Here is a 20980-nt window from a genome sequence, read left to right as displayed (position 1 = left end):
ACCCAAATCAAGCCAAAACAAAAAAAGTTTTTCATGGCTCCTCATTGCCTATAAAGTATAATCCAAGCACCATAGAACCATCTTCTATAACCTTGTTACTCAAAGTGTGGTCCCTGGCCCAGCAGCATGGCCATCACCTGGGAGCTTGTTAGAAAAGAACCTCAGACTCCTTCCCAGATCTACAGAATCACCATCTGCGTTTTAACAAGATTTGCAGAAAATTCATAACCACAGACAGTCAAGCTTAAGAAACATCAGTCTACAGGATCAAGCATGATCTGGCCCATGGGGACCTTTTCATCTTCAATACTGGTTGCTTCTCATTGGCCAGAAGAACGTTATTTTCTACTTCTTTAAACTCAGTGACAGGGCAGTGGGCTGGCTCAGTCAGAAGAACATGTAACTCTTGATCTCCGGGTCTGAGTTTGAACTCCATGTTGGGTGTAGAGATTACTTTAAAATAAATGAATAAATAAACTTTAAAAAAAATAAAAAATAAATTCAGTGGCTACACTGACCGTGTATGTGTGTGTCAGTAGCTAGCTAAATTCTAACCATTGCTGTAGACCCAGCCCTTCTACTCCAGGAAGCCTTTCAAAACCTTCTGCAGCTTCTGTCACCACTGTTCCTTAAACGCCCATATCCCTAACTGAGGATGCTTAGCTTTTTTCAGCACTTATTGGGCGCCTGCTGTGTGACTGGCTGGATTCAGTTGGCAGAGTGGGGAGAAGGCACTGAACTCTCCTAGTGCTCTTTCAAGTACAAATCCAAGTACAAATCGCCCAGCCCCGCTCTGCGCGGCTTTTCTGAGTGTTACGGCGCCCTCCGCCCGCCCCCGCGCGGCGCCGGCGGGGACCCACCGGTTCGGCTCCGCACCGCAGCGCGGAAAGGAGAATCCCGGCAACGAGACCCCGCCGTCCGGTCGCCCAGTCCTCTTCAGCCGTAGGCCCGCATGGAGTGGACTGCGGAGTCCCAGACGCCTGACCTGCGAGATGTGGAGGGCAAGGTGGGCAGGAAGACCCCTGAAGGGCTGCTCCGCGGGCTGCGGGGCGAATGGGAGCCGGGAACCTCCGGCGACCTGCTGCTCCCGGGGGCGCCGAGCACCGGCCACGTCCACGGCCTGGGGGACAAGATCATGGCGCTGAGGATGGAGCTGGTGAGTGTGGGCTCCATGGGCCAGGAGGACGGAGTCCCCAGCTAGGGTTGGAAGGGACAGACTTATGCCCCCAGAGTTGGAGTGGAGAGGAGCGAATTAAAACTCCCTATCTAACTCCTCAGGATCCCCCCCCCCAGATCAATTCTTAAACCCTGGGGTCCATTAATTGCCCCTCCAAGGGTGAGTGGGTCCTGAAGACTTGAGGTGGGAGGCACTGGCTCTTGGAAGTTTTTCCTGCCAAATATTTGGGAGGGGAGAGGTGAGGCTGGGAAGCACTGAGAATCTAGCACAGCACAAATCTGCCCCCACCCTACCCCCCACCTTGGGCCATCTATCCCCTGGCCGCCATTATAGGGCAACCAGTTTCTTCTACTGCAAACTGGGTGCAGCGTTTGCTCGTCTGAGGCCTGGGTGTTCATGACAGGATTCAGCACAGAAGAGATCTGGGTGAAAACCGCCTGGACTAGGGCCACTAGAAACATCCTCCCTTTCCCCAACCTCCCCCCACCCAACCCCCACTTAAAGTACTTGGAAGTTCCTAGAACCTGGGCAGAGTAGCAGCACCATCACCTCTGAACCCCCCAGGTATACTGGATTTTTGCATCTCATCTGTACCTTCTTGGGGAGAAAAGAAGGAAATAGGCACCCTCCCCCTCCCCTGATGCTGCTGGTCTAGATCCAGAGCCAGAAGGGCATTTGGGGCTGCCCAGGCTCCCCAAGGCCCTGGTTCCGGTGAAGGGGGTAATTTACACCTGCCACTACTTTGCAGCCAGTTCTGGGGAACTGAAGAATTCTCTCTGGCTCAGAACCAGGAGGCCACAGTGAATGTGTCAGCTAATAGTTCTTTCTGGAGCCCACCATCTGCCTAGCTGGGCTGTGAGAGAGCAGAGAAAGAGGGCATGGGGGCTCTTAGGCTGGGAGGAGAGCTTTCTGGGCAGAGCAATCAGGGAAGGCTCCGTGGGGGAAGGATTTAAATGCCATGTGTGTACTTGGCCTGAAGGTTGGAGGTGAATGCCAAATTGTTCAGAGAGGGCTGTGACTGCCCACCTAAGGGAGGGGCTTGACTTTGCTTCATTGTACAAAGTGGTGCCAGGCATCATGCTGAGCACTTTACAAAATATTCGCTTAATCTTCACAGCAACCTTATTAGGCAAATGATATTTTATAGATAAAGAAACTGAGGTACAAAGAGGTTAAGTAACCGCCCAAGGTCGTACAAAAAGTAAAAAGCAGAGCCAGGCTTTGAACTCAGATGATCTGCCTGCACTTTACATTTTCACCATTGAGATCTGCTTTGTGCCAGACACTTTAAAGACATTTTATGTCATTGAAGTGAGAAAAGCAGTCATCTTTCCCCAGTCCCATAGATGAAGCATGCTTGCAGGTGTTAAGGGGCTCACCTGCGCTTACACAGGGAGCCAGTGGAGAAGCCATGCCTCTTCTCTGGCTCTCACTCTTTTGCCTTTGATGGAGATTAGCTGTTTGTAAACTTTAAGGGGGTACCTTTAACTTCTGATTAGGTCTCTACGTTCTTGACCTAGCCTGGCCCGAGACCCTAGGCTGCCCATTAAAGGTACAAAGGAGGGAGCCTGCTGGGGGCCAGAACAGGGAAAGGCTCCCTACCCCATTCCTTTCTCCTTCCTTGGCCAAGATGTCTTTGTGTATTCAGCCCTGCCCACTGAGGGGGGGGGGGCTGGGGGCTGGGCAGACGGTTTCCCTAGGAGCCACTCACTGGTGGCAGAACTGGTCCAAGCTCTCTAAGCACTCCTGCAGGGAGGGGGCAGGCCTGCTCTTAAGGCCAAAGTTATTCCTGCCTCTAGGCTCCTTTCCTCTTGCTTCCCTCCCCCTCTCACCGGTTGAGTGAAGCAGCCAGACTCTGGGATTTGTGAGAAGGGAAACAATGGCAACCTCCCCTACTTAATCCTCCTACCCAAAGAACTGTTGCTGCGACAACCCACCCCCAAAGAGCAGCTTGAAAAAAAAGCTTTAGTCAAGGAGGGGGAAGTCATGGGTTCAAGTCCTGACTCAGCTCCTGAGTCATTTTGAGATCTTGAGCAGAGCCCTGACTTTCTGTTGGCCTCAGTTTTTCTGCCTCTTGGAGGATGAGGGGACAGGGGCTTGTGGGATCATATAGTCCTAGTAACAATAGTGTGAGAATCTCAATCCATGGCCAGGGAGCTGGGCCTGGGATCTCCGGGCTTTACCCCAGGGCCTGATGTGGATTGAGCAACGAGGAAGCCATACTTGTGACCCTGGGGCTGGGCAGAGAGTCTGCTGTGTATGTGTTAAGAGGGGTAGTGGGGGACCTGAATCCCCCTGGGAAGAGAAGTGGGTTGGAGTAGCCTTTGAGGCTGCATCTGTCCTAAGGATTTATCCCCTTTCTGTTTCCAAAGAGATGGTATGGAATGAGTGTTTCTTTTTCTGGCAAGAAAGCCTTGCTTTTTTCTATTCTGGGGAGTGTTGCTGTCACAGTCAGGGAATCCCACTGTCACAGGACTATAGAATCTAGTTCTCAGATTCATTTCCCATCAACACGCTAAAACTCAACCCCCTGAATCCTGGAGACCACCAGAGGGGCCAAGAATAGTAAAGGCAAGAGATCACAAAGCCGACTGACCCATCCAATCTGAGGCTAAGCGCCATCAACGAACTGTGCAGGACCTGCTGTCAGGGAGCTCACAGGCTGAGTTCACAGGAAGGAGGGAGACAGACTAATAACTCTGGTACAGGATGAGAAGTGTTACTAGAACCCAGGATGGGCTTCCTGGAAGAGTCTTCATTAAGGAGTCACATGGTCAGATTTGTACTCTGGAAAGACTACTTTTTTATTTTTAAGATTTTATTTTTGGGGCTCCTGGGTGGCTCAGTCGGTTAAGCGCCTGCCTTCAGCTCGGGTCACGATCTCAGGGTCTGGGGATCGAGCCCCGCTTCGGGCTCCCTGCTCACTGGGGAGTCTGCTTCTCCATCTCCCTCTGCCTGCCACTCCCCCTGCTTGTGCTCTCTTGCTCTCTCTCAAATAAATAAAATCTTTATAAAAATTAAGATTTTATTTTTAAGTAATCTCTACACCCAAAGTGGGGCTCGAAACTACAATCTCTAGATCAAGAGTCACACGCTCTACTGACTGAGCCAGCCAGGCACCCATGGAAAGGCCACTTTGAATTGGAGGGGATACATGCTGTGTCCTCTGGTTGGAATGCCTCTCTCCACCGCTTACTCAGGCTAAGTCCTACTTAACCTTTGTTTTTGTTTTTGTTTTTTTAAGCTTTTTTTAAATTTTAATTTTAATTTAATTTAATTTATTTATTTGACAGAGAGAGAGAGAGACACAGCGAGAGAGGGAACACAAGCAGGGGGGAGTGGGAGAGGGAGAAGCGAAGCAGGCTTCCCACGGAGCAGGGAGCCCGATGCGGGGCTCCATCCCAGGACCCTGGGATCATGACCTGAGCCGAAGGCAGACGCCTAACGACTGAGCCACCCGGGCGCCAACCTCCCCCTTAACCTTTGTGTCTCAGCTCATGTGCCTTATCACAGGAAGCATTTTCTTACCTGCCTTGGTTGGGTTATGGTCCTCTGGATAGCAGTTGTTTCCCGTAGCATTTGCCACACTGGATCTTAAGTGCCTGTGTCATTGTCTTATCTTACCCATAAACTGTGAATTCTCTGAGGTTAAGAAATGGTGTCTTTTCTTTCTTTAACACAATGTGATACCTATAAGAAACACTCCCTAAATATTGTTTCATAACTGAATAGATTAATTCTATCTTTTTTTTTTTTAAAGATTTTATTTATTTATTTGACACAGAGAGAGAGACAGCGAGAGAGGGAACACAAACAGGGGGAGTGGGAGAGGGAAAAGCAGGCTTCCCGCCCAGCAGGGAGCCGGATGCGGGGCTCGATCCCAGGACCCTGGGATCATGACATGAGCCAAAGGCAGACACTTAATGACTGAGCCACCCAGGTGCCCCCTGGATTAATTCTATCTTAAGGAAGAGCAGGGAAGACTTCCTAGAGGAGGAATGACATTTGAGGCTGGGGCTTGAAGGATGAATAAAGTCAGCCAGAATTCCAATTCAAGATGGCAGATTGAACGCATGCATTTACTTCCATTGCCTTCTGAAACTTCACTAAAAAGCCAGTAGAAGGATTATTTTAAAGGCCATGAAACCATTATGACAACAAAAACAGGAGAGAAGATGGTAGGAACAAAATTTTGGAAGCTGAAAAGCAGAAGTAAGAGTGGTAACTTAGAAGACCTGAAAAAAGCTGAATTCCAAGCCAGCAGCAAGGAAAGCTGAAAAAGCAACACATTTTGCACTACAGAAACTCTCAAAGGTCTCAGGAGTTGGAAGCATGAGGTATTTCTGGAACTGGGGGCACAAGTGAAGCTGAAAACAAAAGGGTTTGTGAATGTCTGTTTAAGAATTGTACTCTAAGATCCCCTCCCTAACTGGGCAACCAGGTGCCAGCCACTTCTTTATCCTAACAGAAGATTGGAGTAAGTTCTGGAAAAGAATAGTTCAGAGGGAAGGGAGGAAGGGGAAGGGGAAGAAAGGAGGGAAGAAAGGAAGGAAGGAGACAATACCGCAGGAGAAGCATTTTTAGTATGAGAAGTTTTGATTAATATCTTTAGTTTGGTTATGGACTAGGACCGTTGGTTTCCCTGTTTATTTGTCCCCAGTATGAAATCACTGAAGATCATCTCTTTTATTGTATGTCATTAAGAATCTGTGTAGTCTCTGGTATTTCAGTTATTTGTGTCCATATCTCCTTATTGAAACTGCAAGTTTCTGTCAAGCAGGGACAGTTTCTCCGTGATCTTTGTAATTATTAGACAAGCCAGGTGCCAAATAATCATTTGTTTAATTGAATTAGAGTTGTGATATTATTCCAAAATCACAAATAATTTCAGTTACAAAATTTTGTTCTGTGCTTATGCCGTGGTGAGCGAGCTGACTACAGTAGTATGTGAAGCCAAATAGCTGCCATTCCTGAGCTGAAACTCGTCAGGCAGCATCCTGTGCATGTGAATATGTTCCTTCCATTTTTAAAAATAAACCTTTTAATGAGATAGTATCCCCATTTTACAATGAAGGAATGAAGGCTTAAAGGGGAAAAAAATTCCAATTTCCTCATGGTTTGTTAATGGCATAAGTGGAATTTGAATCCAGGTCCGTTTAATTCCAGTGCCTGTATTTTTCTCAAGGTACGAATACGTAGTCATATTCTGGTTTATCATTCTAGATGTAAGACAATTCTGTCCTGAGTAATTTTTTTAAAGATTTTATTTATTTATTTGAGAGGGAGACAGAAATAGCAACAGAGAGCATGAGTGGGGAGGAGAGGGAGAAGCAGGCTCCCCACTGAGCAGGGAGCCTGATGTGGGGCTCTATCCCAAGACCGTGGATCATGACCTGAGCCGAAGGCAGACGCTAACCAACTGAGCCACCCAGGCGCCCCTGTCCTGAATAATGTAATAAACATTTATCAATTAATATATATTTTAAAAAAAAACTAGCACTGAAGGTCTCCAGATTGAGAGACAACAAGTAAAGTTGAGGGCAAGAGGGATTAGTAGGGGCACCTGGGTGGCTCAATTGGTTAAGCATCCAACTCTTGATTTCAGCTCAGGTCATGATCTCAGGGTGGTGAGATTGAGCCCCACGTGAGGCTCCATGCTCAGTGGGGAGTCTGCTTGAGATTCTCTCCCTCTCCCTCTGCCTCTCCCCGCACCCCCACCCTTATCCCCCCAACCCCGCTCTCTTGCATACACCACTCCATCTCTCTCTCTCTCAAATAAATAAATAAATCTTTAAAAAAAGAGAGATTAAGTAAAAATGTACCAAGTGTTCTTAAATACCCTTACAGCCTTTCCCCTTACTTCGCAGCTTTACGTTATATTCTTGAGATGGGTAGAATATGGTGAATGTGGTGAACCCAAGAGAAAAATACTGCAAGAGATACTGACTTCAGGGCTAACCCAAGTAACCCAGCCAGATGGTTACTAGTGAGGCTCAGAGTTGGCAGGCCTCACGTATGTACATAAAGTTTGCAATCAGCTTTTTAGAGACCACTCTGAGGTCTGAGCTGCTGCTAGAGGCTGTAGGACATCTGATGAGACCCTCTGACTGTACAGGCATAAATAAACAGAAAAAACACCTTGAATGAAATGGACATAATACCAGCAGATGAGAACTTATATAAAACATTAATTATAGGGGCACCTGGGTGGCTCAGTCGTTAAGCATCTGCCTTCGGCTCAGGTCATGATCCCAGGGTCCTGGGATCGAGCCCCACATCGGGCTCCCTCCTCCGCGGGAAGCCTGCTTCTCCCTCTCCCACTCCCCCTGCTTGTGTTCCTTCTCTCACTTTGTCTCTGTCAAATAAATAAATAAAATCTTTAAAAAAAAAATTATGTCCTTAAAAAGATAAGAGGTATTATTGCAGCCACAGCAGGAACCTATAAAAAGGAAAACATTCAGGGGCGCCTTGGTGGCTCAGTCCATTAAGCGACCGACTCTTGATTTCGGCTCAGGTTAGATCTCAGGGTTGTGGGATTGAGCCCCGTGTGGAGTCGGCTGGGGATTCTCTCTCTCCCTCTGCACCCCCCCCACTCACTCTCTCTCTTTCAAATAAATAAATAAATCATAAAAAAATTTTTTTAGAAAGGAAAATATTGGGGTACCCAGGTGGCTCAGATGGTTGAGTGTCTGCCTTCAGCTCAGGTCGTGATCTCCAGATCCTGGGATTGAACCCCGCGTGGGGCTCCCTGCTCAGCAGGAAGTCTGCTTCTCCCTCTCCCTCTGCCTCTCCCCCTTCTCATGCTCTCTCTGTCTCTGTCTCTCTGTCTCAAATGAATAAATAAAAAATCTTAAAAAAAAAAAAGGAAAACATTCAGAGAACTGGAACAACTCTTAGAAATAAAAACATGATAGGAAAATATGAAAAAAACTCAGTAGAAGTATTGATAATGTTGAAATATTTCAGAAACTAGAACAAATAGAGAAAAAGATGGAAGAGAGAAAAAGAAAAGGATCCATCCAGGACACCCTCTATTCAAATAATAGGATTTCCAGGAAAAAACAGAAAAGTAGTGGAGGAGAAATAATCATCAAAGAAATAAAGAAAATCTCCCAGAACTGAAGGACACGAGTCTCCAGTTTAAAAGGGCTCAACACAGGGTGCCTGGGTGGCTCAGTCAGTTAAGCGTCTGCCTTTGGCTCAGGTCATAATCTCAGGGTCCTGGGATCGAGTCCCACTTTGGGCTCCCTGCTCAGTGGGGAGTCTGCTTCTCCCTCTGCCTGCTGCTCCCCCTGCTTGTGCTCTCTCTCTCTCTCCCTCTCTCTCTCAAATAAATAAAATCTTAAAATAAATAAATAAATAAATAAAAGGGCCCAAGAAGGGGTGCCTGGGTGGTTCAGTCGGTTGAGCGTCCAGCTCTTGGTTTCAGCTCAGGTCATGTTCTCACTCCCCCCACCCCAGTCCTGTGTCAGGGTCTGCACTCAGCAGGGAGTCTGCTTCCCCTCTCCCTCTCGCTCTGCTCCTCTCCCCCCCAAAATAAATAAATAATTTTTTAAAAAAATAGAAGGGCCCAACAAGTGGCCAATTCAATGGATGAAAATAGACACACCATGGCAGATTATTGGGATAATTTAGAACACTGGGACCAAAGAGAAGATCCTGAAAACTTCCACAAAGAATAGGAAGACCGTCACATATGAATGACCAGGAATCAGAATGGCATCAGACTTTTCCAGTGTAACACTGAAAATTAAAAGACAACAGAACAGGGCTCCTGGGTGGCTCAGTTGGTTAAGCGACTGCCTTCAGCTCAGGTCATGATCCTGGAGTCCCTGGATCGAGTCCCGCATCGGGCTCCCTGCTCGGCGGGGAGTCTGCTTCTCCCTCTGACCCTCCCCCCTCTCATGTGCTCTCTCTTATTCTCTCTCTCTCAAATAAATAAATAAAATCTTTAAAAAAAAAAAAAGACAATGGAACAATGCCTTAAATCCTGAAGAAAAATTATTTTTTTTAATTTTTGATTTTTTTTACTTTTTTTTTAAGATTTTATTTATTTATTTGAGAGAGAATGACAGAGAGCACATGAGAGGGGGGAGAGTCAGAGGGAGAAGCAGACTCCCCGCCGAGCAGGGAGCCCGATGCGGGACTCGATCCAGGGACTCCAGGATCATGACCTGAGCCGAAGGCAGTCGCCCAACCAACTGAGCCACCTAGGTGCCCAGAAAAATTATTTTTAACCTAGAATTCTATACCCAACAAACTGTCAACAGTGTGAGGGGAGAAGAACAGCATTTTGAAACATGTGAATCTTCAACAAATGTACCTTCTATATAGACTTCCTCAAGAAGCCACTGGAAGAACTGGAGGCAATACACCACACACACAGTGAAGGAGTGAATCAAGAAAGAAGATGACATGGACCCAGGAAACAAGGGATCCAACTCAGGAAAAGAGGCAGAGGAATCCCTAGGTTGCTAGTGAAGGGGTATCCGTGGAGGACAGTTGTGCAGCTGGTTCAGATTGGGGCAGATCAGAAGGCTTCTGAAGAGCTGCCTCTAAGAACATGAAATAGATAGAATATGTGATATGTTTAAATACCTTGAGATGAAAATTCAGACAATTGGGAGAGGGTTTGGGGATGACTTACTGATCACTATGTAGCAAACGAAGTAAAATAGAAGGACTAGTAATGTAGTGGTAATAATAATATAACAATAATGGAATAAGGTGTGGTATATATCATTTACTATTATTATTCTAAGGCATAATTCTAAGGAATAATAAATATTATTGTTATTATTGGGACTCCTGGGTGGCTCAGTTGGTTAAGCGTCTGCCTTCGGCTCAGGTCATGATCCCAGGGTCCTGGGATCGAGCCCCACATCAGGGTCCTTGCTCAGCAGGGAGTCTGCTTCTCCCTCTATCTGCTACTCCCCCTGCTTGTGCTCTCTCTCTCTGACAAATAAATAAAATCTTAAAAGATCATTAAAAATTATTATTATTATTATTATTATTCTAAGGAAAACATGAAGTAAAAAATGAAGAGTAACCATAGTGAACTGTACAACTCAGCTGTGAATAGCATTTCCAAATCCTTATAAGGTAATCAGCAAACAGCTCATTTTATTGCATATGTTGGGAATACCGGGAGATGGGAAAGGTGTCTGTATGGCAGAGGAGTGGGTAGTAGAATGAGAGTTAAATCCTTAGCCTTCCATCATGTGGGAAGTCAAGAGAAAACACCTAAAACTTAAAAGTCAATAAGTAGCATGTTATTTGGAGATTCGAAAGAAGTACCAAAATAAACAGCTAAAAAAATGATTAATAGTTGTCTCAGGGGAGTGAGATTTAGGATTAGGATGGGGGCCTATTACTTTCATGATAAATCTCACAGAACTGTTTGCCTCTTTAATCCATGTGCACCCATTACTTTGATTACAAGGAAAAGCAAATAAAATCAGAAGGTCATGTGTGACAAGACCAGGGGCTCCCGGGGCAGTAAACTAGAGGTGAAGCTGGAGAGACGTGCAGGGGCTGCATCCTGAGAGCTTTGGAATGCCAGCGCTAAAGGGTTCAGATTTTCTTCTCCAAGAGCAGTGCAAACCCCAGAAAGGCTTTTGAGCGGGGGAGGGACAGATTCAGACTTGTGTTTGGGGAAGATAACTTAGGGCATCTGAGCTGGGAGGGACCCTAGAGATTCCCCGGTAAATCAGACTTACTCCCAGTACAGACAGGGAGAAAGGTGTGTGGTGAAGAGAAGCCCCGAATCCCCAGCCAGCAGGATTCTGACCCTTTGAACAATGGCTACCAACACCCTGAGGGGACTGGGGAACCAGGTTAGCTTCCTCTTTCTTCCCCAGCTCTTGCCTCCCTTTGGCCCTACTTCCTAATTAACACCAGGCTCCCTATCAGGCTGTTCTTTGAATCTGGACTGTTTCAATAGTTAATACTCTATCTATGGAAGTTCAAAGCTCAGTAGGATCAGATTTCAATACTAAACATTTACTGAGGGGCGCCTGGGTGGCTCAGTCGTTAAGCGTCTGCCTTCAGCTCAGGTCATGATCCCAGGGTCCTGGGATCGAGTCACACATCGGGCTCGCTGCTCGCAGGAAGCCTGCTTCTCCCTCTCCCACTCCCCCTGCTTGTGTTCCCTCTCTCGCTGTCTCTCTCTCTCTCAAATAAATAAATAAAATCTTAAAAAAAAAATTTACTGAGACCCTACTCTGCGTCAAGCACTGTGTTGAGTACTTAATAAATAGCATCTCAAAATTCTCACGGCCATCCTGTGAGATGAGTAATGTAGCCCAGTTTTACAAACAAGGAAACCAAGGCTCAGAGAATATAAGAAAGTTGTCCACAGGGTGCCTGGGTGGCTCAGTCGGTTAAGCATCTGCCTTCGGCTCAGGTCATGATCCCAGGGTCCTGGGATCGAGCCCCACGACGGGCTCCCTACTCAGCGGGAAGCCTCCTTCTCCCTCTGCTGCTCCCCCTGCCTGTGCTCTTCGGCTCTCTCTCTGTCAAATAAATAAGTAGAATCTTAAAAAAAAAGAAAGAAAACAGAAAGTTGTTCACAGTCATCTACTAATCAGTGGTAGAACTGAGATTTTTTTTCTTAAGATTTTATTTTTAAGTAATTTCTACACCCAACATGGGACTCGAACTTACAACCCCGAGATCGAGAGTCGCATGTTCCAGCGACTGAGCCAGCCAGGCACGCCCCCGAACTGAGATTTTAAACAGTGATCTGTCTGCTTCTAACGCCCACTCTCTCAACCAACCGGGCTTCTATTCCCAGCTTCTTGAAATTGAAGCATGGTTGGTTGGACTACAAAGCGGGGCCTCTGGAAACATTTGGGAAACCCCTGGCTCAGAACCTCAGACTGATTCCTTCTCCCACTCCCCCAGGCTTACCTGCGAGCCATCGATGTGAAGATCCTGCAGCAGCTGTTGACCTTGAATGAGGGCCTCGAGGCTGTGCGCTGGCTGTTGGAGGAGAGGGGGACGCTGACCAGCCACTGCGGCAGCCTCACCAGCAGCCAATGTAGCCTGACGGGCGGGAGCCCAGGCCGCTCGAGGAGAGGCAGCTGGGACAGCCTGCCAGACGCCAGCTCCACTGACCGGCTGGACAGCCTCTCCATTGGCAGCTTCCTAGACACGGTGGCCCCCAGCGAGCTGGATGAACAGGGACCCCCTGGGGCTCCCCGTCCTGAGACGGACTGGGCAAAGGGTATACCCAGTGTGGACAGGGCCAGGACTGAGGTGGACCTGACAGCCAGCAGGCTAGGGAGCTTGAGGGCTGTGTGGAAGCCCCCAGGGGAGGGGCTCCAAGGCGGACCTCCTGAACCCCTGGAGGACGAAAGTGCCAAACTGGGCTCTGAAGCCCACTGGTACTGGCAGTGCCAGGATGATGTGACCTTCTTATAGTCACTTTCCCACCCTTTTGTATTCCTATGGCTCTTTCATCGCTAGGCCCTGGTCTCCCTAAAATTTATTCTCCCTCGTTCTGGGCCCAGGAAGAGGCAGCATTGGAAGCAGTTACCATGGAAACCTGGCCTTACCATCCTTCTGGTCCCCGAGGAGGCTCTGCCTTTATCCCTCAATTATGGGGACCCTAGAGCTATTTCCATAGATACATTGACTCTAGAGGCTTGACCTGTGGCTTATGGTACAATAGCACCTTTCCCTTTTCCTCTGCAACTAGGTAAGGATTTGAGGGATTTAGGAAGCCTAAGAGATCGCTGATGAAGAGATGGAGTAATTACCTCACCCAACATCTAGGAGTCTTGGCCCCCCTCTTGGCCAAGATGGAGAACTGTGGAGGGACATGGGCATTCAGGGCCCACCTTCCATGGATCGGTCCTCCCAGAAGCCTTTGGGGTTGGTAGAACCATCCCTTCGTGTCTGGTGAGTGATGTCATTTCCTGCCAGGATGGATGAGCCTTTCCTCTGTACCAGTCTCTCGGGTGGTAGGTCAGTATAGAGGGGGCTGAGCCCTTGCTGCTAGGCGAGCCCATACCATTTATTCTCCATACCGTTACTTCTTGCAAGCAGGACCGTACCCTTCCCCCCTTCTGGTAGGAAAGCTTCTCACTGTCAGAGGTTTGTGCTTCTTTTCAGAAAGATTCTTACTTTCTAAACGGGGTGCTCTCATTTTATTCTAGAGGGTCTCACTTCCTCTGTGCCCACATCCCTGTCTGATGCAAGCACTCCTACATCTGTGCTTTTAGGAAGGGAAACGCGGGGGCCTCTACCCACGGCTCTCCAAAGTTTGTCCGGCCTGCCCTGTTTGGTCCCCTGTCTTTCCCTGTCCCGGGGTTGCCCCCATTCTTGTATTCTGGCTCCAAATCTGTCTGCCAGGAGGTCCAACCTTTGTGTCTCCACACCTTCTCGGTTTCCACTTCCACAGGCCTTTTATATGCCGATGAGTCCTCCATCCACCCCCCCTTCTGTCCCCATTGCTGATGGAAATCAGAGGGAGGAGAAGCTTGAAGTCTCCGAGCGCTGGAGGTGTATCATAATTTCCAAAGGGGGGGAGGTGTCTTCTTGGATCCTGTGATTTCCCTTCCCCCATCCTGCCCCGGACTTTCCTCCATTTGGTCACAAGAATGTGTGGCAGAGGCTGAGATACAACAAATCCCCTTGTCTGGGTTACAATGGGTGGTGGTTGGGGGGGAGGGGGTGTGGCAGGGAAAGACAGAGGCTCTTTGGTCCTAGGGCCCACATCCTGGGAGGGGGAGAGATCCAGAGGAAGCCTGCTTTCTTTCCTCCCTTAGAGCAAGCCCTAGACTCCTGGGACCTGAGGAGAGAGTAGGAGACCAGCTCTGGGCCTGGGGCCTAGGGCCCTAGTGATTTACAGCAAAGAAAGAATACACAGAAGCTGCCAACCTGGGGCCCAAGGAGGGGACAGGTCAGAGGCGGGGGCTATAACTGATGTCAGAGAATGAATGCTTGGAGATTAACCCTTTGAACCCCAGCTAACTGTCCAGATTTTGGTCCTTATCTTTCCTGGGGCCTGAAACTAATTATTGGAAGGCAAAAAGGAGAGAAAAGAATGTAGGGTGATCCTTGCCTAGTTGCTGTGCCGTCTTGCATGAAGAAGTGGTCTTCCCCAAATCCTAGAATAACTCCTGCATTCTTTACTTTTCATTCTATGCTGGGGAAGGGAAGGAAGCCAAGTTCACCTCCACTTCCCCTAAATTCCTCAGGTTTTGTTCTGCAAGCACCACTCCAGTCCTTTTGGGGCAATACATTCAGCCTGTGGCTCTCCCCTAAAGACCCTCTCTTCTCCCATCCCCTCAAAGTGATCAAAATCTCTAAAGTATATTCCTAGCCTCTTCTCCTTTGCTACCTACCAGCCCTCTCCATACCACCTCTCCTGGTCTTGGGGGTCCTGATTTCCCCTCTGGCTGGGAATACAAATACCCTTTTCCAGTCCCTACTCTGTTGCCATTTTGTAGTGTGCTTTTGGGTAAACTACCTTTTTCACTTAGAAGCCTTGTATTTCTTTTTGAAGCTTCCTTGTTTGATTAGGCTACAAACTTCTGAGCTGAAGGGGTTGCGCGCCCTCTTGTGGCCATTATGCACCATTGCCAGGAATAGCTGCATAGAACCTCCAAGCTCGAGCACAGCCTTACAGACCAGCCCCTCAGTGCACAGACAGGCTAGAGAGACAGGCCTAGAGAGGGCAGAGATTTGCCCAGTGTCACCCATTGTAGATGCACGGCAATGCCCGGGTTAGAGAACCCAGATCTACAGTGCCATCACTTGGCCAGCCTGTCTGTTCCCCTGCCCCACCCAGTCAACACCACTCAAGCCCAAAGGACAGAGAGCAATTTTTCTCCTTTAAGATTTGGGTTCTTAATCCCACCCTAGAGAGGCAGCTCAGTGTTTGGAGAAAGAGCTATAGGCTCTGAGGGAAGAGAACCTTGGACCTGGATTGGGTAAAGGGTTCATGAATCTGGACTGCAGATACAAGAAAAATTATCCGGGACCAACAATTTTTCCAGGGAGGGCCAGTAGACCCAGATATGATAGAGGCAGAGAGCTCAGCATTTCGGACCAGGAGGTTAGAAGTGGGGTGGGGGTGGGGAGCTTTGAGATGAGGAAATCCAGATGGGTCCTGTGGAGTTGGGGAGCTCCACAGGTCAAGGGAGTACATACAGCCCAGTTTGATAGGCACAAATGGGTAAAGGCAGGTTTGAGATATGGCAGCTGCAGAAACAATGTCTAGGAGGGTAAGGGGTGGTGCTGACAGCATGATGGACCATCAAGGAGCTATGAGACCACGGGAGTGGGCAAGTGTAAGGGCCCGCATTTAGGATGGGATGGTAAGGCTGAGCACTGGGCGGACTGGAGGCTCAGTGGCAGCTTGGGTGAGAAGTGCTCAGGGCTTGTAGCAGACAAGCTCACTGTGTGCAAGGGGCCAGGCACTGCTGGGTGCTCGGTGACACCTGTTGAATGAATGGAAAAATGAATGTGTGTAAACCCACAAGGAGATGTGACTTATTATTTTTTTTAAGTGGGTAATTAGGTAGTAGTAGGTAATTTAAAACATTATTCTATTTAATTCTTAGCAACCCTATAAATAATGCATTATTAACGTATTGTTGCTTAGACATTTGCTCAAGGTCAGATAGACAATAAAACAACTGTAATATGAAACTGGGTTAGTCTGGCTGCTTGGGCTTCCAGAAGGTCTTCTCTGATTCCCCAGTCCTCGGTGTCACAGATGTCACTCTTCTAGAACAGGCTACGCTGCCCAGCAGCAGGGCCAGCGTACTAGCTTCCTGCTGCTGCCATGATGAATTACCGAAACTCCTTGGCTTAAAACAACCCAAATGTAGTATCTCACAGTTCTGGAGGTCAGAAGTCCCAAATCAGTTTCACTGGGCTAAATTAAAGTCAAGGTGTTGACCTGTCTGTATTCCTCCTGGAGACTCTAGGGGAGAATCCATTTCTTTGCCTTTTCCACCTTCTAGAGGCTGCTCGCATTCCTTGATTCGTGGCCCCTTCCTCCATCTTGGAGGCAGCAGATAGCATCTTCTCTTCTCTCTGACCTCTGCTTCCATCCTTTCATCTCTTTCTAATTCTCCTTTCTCTTACGAGGATTCCGTTGTGATTACATATGCTTGTGATTATATTGGGCCCCCTGGGATGATCTAGGATCATCTCCCCATGTCAAGATCCTCAATGTAACCTTATCTTCAAAGTCCCTTTTGTCATAAAAGGTGAAATATTCACAGGCTTTGAGGATTAGAACATGAACATCTTTGGAGGAGGGCCATTATTCAGCCTACTGGAGATGGAGGGTGGGCAGATGGATGCACCCAGGCCCAGAATGAGCCCCTATGTTTTGGCTAGCCTCCCTCAGCCTGGAGTGAAGGGTGGTGGGAAGGTGGTGGCCAGGTCCAGGCCCCATGTCTGGAGAATGCATCATCACTACCAGGGAGAGCTGAGACTGAAGGGAGAAATTCTCAGCTTAGGGAATTTTCAGGCTTGACACTTTTCCTGGTGAACATGGTGGACGGTTCCAGAAAGTTCTGTCTTCAACACTGCCTCCTCTCTAGAACCATTCTGTGCTCCTCAAGGCAGAAGATAATTACCAGCGAACTAGCCTGGGCTCTCTCTGGAAAGGGTAGATTCGTTGTCACCTTTTTATTTTTATTTTTATTTTTATTTATTTTTAAGATTTTATTTTATTTATTTGACAGAGAGGGCACAAGCAGGGGGAGCGGCAGGCAGAGGGAGAAGCAGGCTCCCCACTGAGCAGAGAGTGATGTGATTTGGGGCTCCATCCCAGGACCCCAGGATCATGACCTGAGCTGAAGGCAGATGCCGACTGAGCCACCCAGGCGCCCCTCCTTGCCACCTTTTTAAATTATTATTTTTTATTCCTTAATAAGTTAAACCATGCTCCTCAGAGCATGGTAAACTCATCCTCAGTTGATACGAGACCCTCTATTGCTTTATTTTCTTCTTTTGATCCTTGAGCCCTATTCTCATTCCTCTCCCTGACCTAGGCATACCCTCTAATGTTTTAGTATGTGTTTGGATATGTTTGTGTCTTTAAATATATATATCATTGTGTACCTATGTGTTTTACTATATATAAATACTCTTTTACAATAAGCTAACTTCCATAATGAATTGCCTCATATTTCAATGATTTAACGCAATAAAGATTTATTTTTCACTTACAGGGGGAGTACAGGTGTTCCTGCTTGGACTCCTCTCTTCCACTGTCCATTTCAGGTCCCAGGTTCCTTCCGTTTTTCAGGTGGTGATAGCCTGATTCTGCATCATAAAGTTCCTGTCAACTTTTTGCCAAATTGTTTTAACATCCATTAATGTCTGTTTTATAAATTGGTTAATTCACTAGAGATTACAAAATGATGACTTTTCTAATGCTGTTATGCCCTCTTTTATTCTAATTCTATAGAGAAAAACTTTTTCACATCCTCTAGGACTATTTCGTTACCCTAAAATAAAGTTTATACCAGAATAGCAAGATGAATGCTTAAATCTCTTCCCTTATTTATCACTATTAAAGTAGTAAATTGATGCCCTAGCAAATTGGTGTTCGATGATTTTGTTTTGTTTTGCTCTCTCTTTAAATTATTATTGTGAATTTGTAGTTTTTAATATATTTAATGTCTTTTAATCACTTGCAGTTGTTTTGTTTCATATAAAATGTCAAGCATAGACAAAAGTAGACAAAGTAGTACAGTTGACCCTTGAACGATGCCATAGGTTAGGGGCACGAACCCCCTGCCCAGTTGAAAATCCACATGTAACTTTTGACTCTGCAAAAACTTAACCACTAATAGCCTAATGTTGACTAGAAGCCTTACTGATAACAGAAACAGTCAATTAACACATATTTTGTAGTTATATGTATTACATATTTTTTCCTTACAATAAAGTAAGGTAGAGAAAAGAAAATGTTGTTAAGAAAATCATAAGGAAGAGAAAATACATTTATAATAGTATACTGTGTTTATAAAAACAAAATCCATGTATAAGTGAACCTGCACAGTTCAGACCCATTTTTCAAAGGTCACCTGTATAGTGTATAACCACCCCCCCGACACAGACAAACATACATATGGTAAAATACCTCATGAGTACATATTAATACTTTCAATTCAAATTCAAGATTAAAGAGCTTTTACTCAATCTCTTGTCTAGTTCCTTTTTTCTGTACCAAGAATCCTGGTTTTCAAGGACGCAGGTGATAATAGAATTAGGATACTCCATAATTACTCATTTCTTTTATCTAATCCACAAAGCACTCTCAGAATAACAATATTAATATTACCACCAATATGATTACTGAAAACATTAAGAAAGCATTTTGCAAATGCATTTCCCATTCTCTACTTCATTAAAAAACTTTGTAGTAAATCGTTGTCAGGGAATATAATCATTATATAATAGATCTCTCCTTCTTAGCCCTTATATGTTTTAGTTCTACAAGTAATCTTATAATTAACATTAATCTCTAGTCTTTACGTCATTCTACTCTCTTTGGTTGTTGGAAGCTGATTTTCTAGTAGATTACCCAGTAAGGGCACTTGGCAACAGTGTTCTCTGAGATCTTACATGTTGATAAGTCTGTGCCCTTTATTATTTTTTTTTAATTTTTAAAGGACTTTAGATGTTTTCTCGTTTGTTTTTTTTTTAAGATTTTATTTATTTGACAGAGAGAGATGCAGTGAGAGAGGGAACACAAGCAGGGGGCAGTGGGAGAGGGAGAAGCAGGCCTCCTGCGGAGCAGGGAGCCCGATGCGGGGCTCGATGCGGGGCTCGATGTGGGGCTTGATCCCAGGACCCTGGGATCATGACCTGAGCCAAAGGCAGACGCTTAACGACTGAGCCACCCAGGCGCCCCAGTCTGTGCCCTTTATACTTACAAAGTCTGTTTTGCTAGGTTCACACTTTCCTTTCTTGGGTCTCTTAAATGTTACTTCATTTTCTTCTGGCATAAAGTGTTACTGTTAAAGCCTAATGATGACTTAATTTTTCCTCTGTGTGTGTGTGTGTTTAGATGCCCAAAGGATTTTTTCATTCTCTTTTTTAAAGATTTTATTTATTTATTTGACAGAGAGAGACACAGCGAGAGAGGGAACACAAGCAGGGGGAGTGGGAGAGGGAGAAGCAGGCCTCCCACTGAGCAGGGAGCCCTATGCGGGGCTCGATCCCAGGACCCTGGGATCATGACCTGAGCTGAAGGCAGATGCTTAACGACTGAGCCACCCAGGCACCCCGGGATTTTTTCATTTTCTTTAAGGTTCAGTCATTTTAGGGGTGCCTGGCTGGCTCAGTCGCTGGAGCATACGACTCTTGATCTCAGGGTTGTGAGTTCAAGCCCTACGTTGGGTGTAGAGATTACTTAAGAATAAAATCTTTAAAATAAAATAAACATCATTTTATTAGAATGTCTTTGTGCAGGTCATTTTGGGACCACATTCTCAGCTTTGCAGTATGCTCTTTGAAGACATAGTTTTGAGGTTTTCCTTTATTTCAGGAAACTTTCTAGAATAGTTTTTAGTATTCTATTCCTTTGCTCTGGTTTTCTTCTTCTGGAACTCATCTATCCGATTTTTTATCTTTTTGCCCATTTTCATTATTTGTTAATGTCTAACTCTTTATCTCTTCATATTTTTTTATTTTTAAACATTTCCTCTTTTCCATCATATATCTAAGGCATCATCTTTTGTGCTCACTGTTCTTGTGTACTTTCTAGTTTAGTCTTCACTTCTAAAATGATATTTTTCTTTCATTTCTCATCCGTCCTGAGTACTGTTGCATCATGTCTGACTTTTTCTGATTCTGATTTATGTTGTCCTTTCATGTATCGTATCTTGTTCTTAGTGTCTTTTGGCTTGTTGTGAAATAGTAGTTAGGAGTTGTGGTCTGTTTTGTGGCATGCCTTTCTGGTGTGCTCCATTATCCGTAGTAATGTGACTTTTATGGTTCTTTTATGATAACTATATGGGATTTGACCTTGATACTTTTGTATTGTTCATTTTCTGTGAAATTAGTTTTCCTGAACTGAAAAAATGAGGTGGGGTTCGGAAAAACTTTTATCACATCACAGAGCTCCCTCTGTTACTTTGTCCGGCTTGCTTTCTGGGATATCCTGGCTCTGTTCACCTCCTCTAGCCTCTTTCCTTTCCTTCCTCTGTGTTGTCCCCACCTTACTACATTTTGATTCCACTCCAAGCAACTTCTCCTCGGTGTGTGGCATGGTACTAGAAGGAAGCTGTGGTGGGTCAGTTTGACAGTTCAAAGGAGCCAGACCTGCCCCAGTCCCTTCGACTTTCTCACTGCAGGCCCTCGGCACTCTCCTGCTATTTTAGACGGCAGATCCCTCCTAGTTTCATTTACTGTTCTCAATTGGCCTGTCTTGGTTCCGGTGACTATCTGTAGGCTTTTTTGAGCTCTCCTGTTCTTACTCTGTCAGAGGCCATCCCTTTGTTTCCTTCTTTCTCTTGCACCAATGCTGATCCTGTGCGGGTCTGGTGGCTGTTGGTGGTTTGTTCCCACTTGCTTTTATTGGGGGGTTGTGGAGATGCCTTTGTCACCAAATTTTGTTGTAAATGTTGTCCGTGTTTTTTTCTTTTTAATTTTACTCTCCAGTCACCACATAAATTTTTATGCGGGGATCTGAAGACATAGAACTACGCTGCCACCATTACCATCGTCTTCCCAGAATCCTCTCCTTTTTATCCTTTGATGTCTATAAAATCTGTCGTCACATCCCCTCTTTCATTCCTGATATAAAAAATTTGTGCTTCTTTG

The 20980-nt window shown here is 46.1% G+C and overlaps 1 protein-coding gene across 1 annotated transcript; it reads left to right on the top strand.

Moving 5' to 3' along the window:
• Positions 1-846: 846 nt before the first annotated feature.
• Positions 847-18346, top strand: LURAP1 (leucine rich adaptor protein 1). Its single transcript, XM_036100016.2, has 2 exons — positions 847-1156; positions 12083-18346. The coding sequence occupies exons 1-2, from the start codon at positions 953-955 to the stop codon at positions 12599-12601; spliced, it is 723 nt and encodes a 240-aa protein (XP_035955909.1). The 5' UTR covers positions 847-952; the 3' UTR covers positions 12602-18346.
• The last annotated feature ends 2634 nt before the right edge of the window (positions 18347-20980 follow it).

This window comes from Halichoerus grypus, chromosome 5, assembly GCF_964656455.1.
Source record: "Halichoerus grypus chromosome 5, mHalGry1.hap1.1, whole genome shotgun sequence".
NCBI classification, from domain to species: Eukaryota; Metazoa; Chordata; class Mammalia; order Carnivora; family Phocidae; genus Halichoerus; species Halichoerus grypus.
Note: the sequence above shows the minus strand (reverse complement) of the source record. Positions and strands in the feature narration are given on the sequence as shown.

Bases quoted from the DNA above. Each gene is read 5' to 3' on its own strand.
- LURAP1 (XM_036100016.2), top strand. From the start codon at position 953: ATGGAGTGGACTGCGGAGTCCCAGACGCCTGACCTGCGAGATGTGGAG. The intron at 1,157-12,082 runs GTGAGTGTGGGC...CCACTCCCCCAG, and splicing joins TGGCGCTGAGGATGGAGCTG to GCTTACCTGCGAGCCATCGA.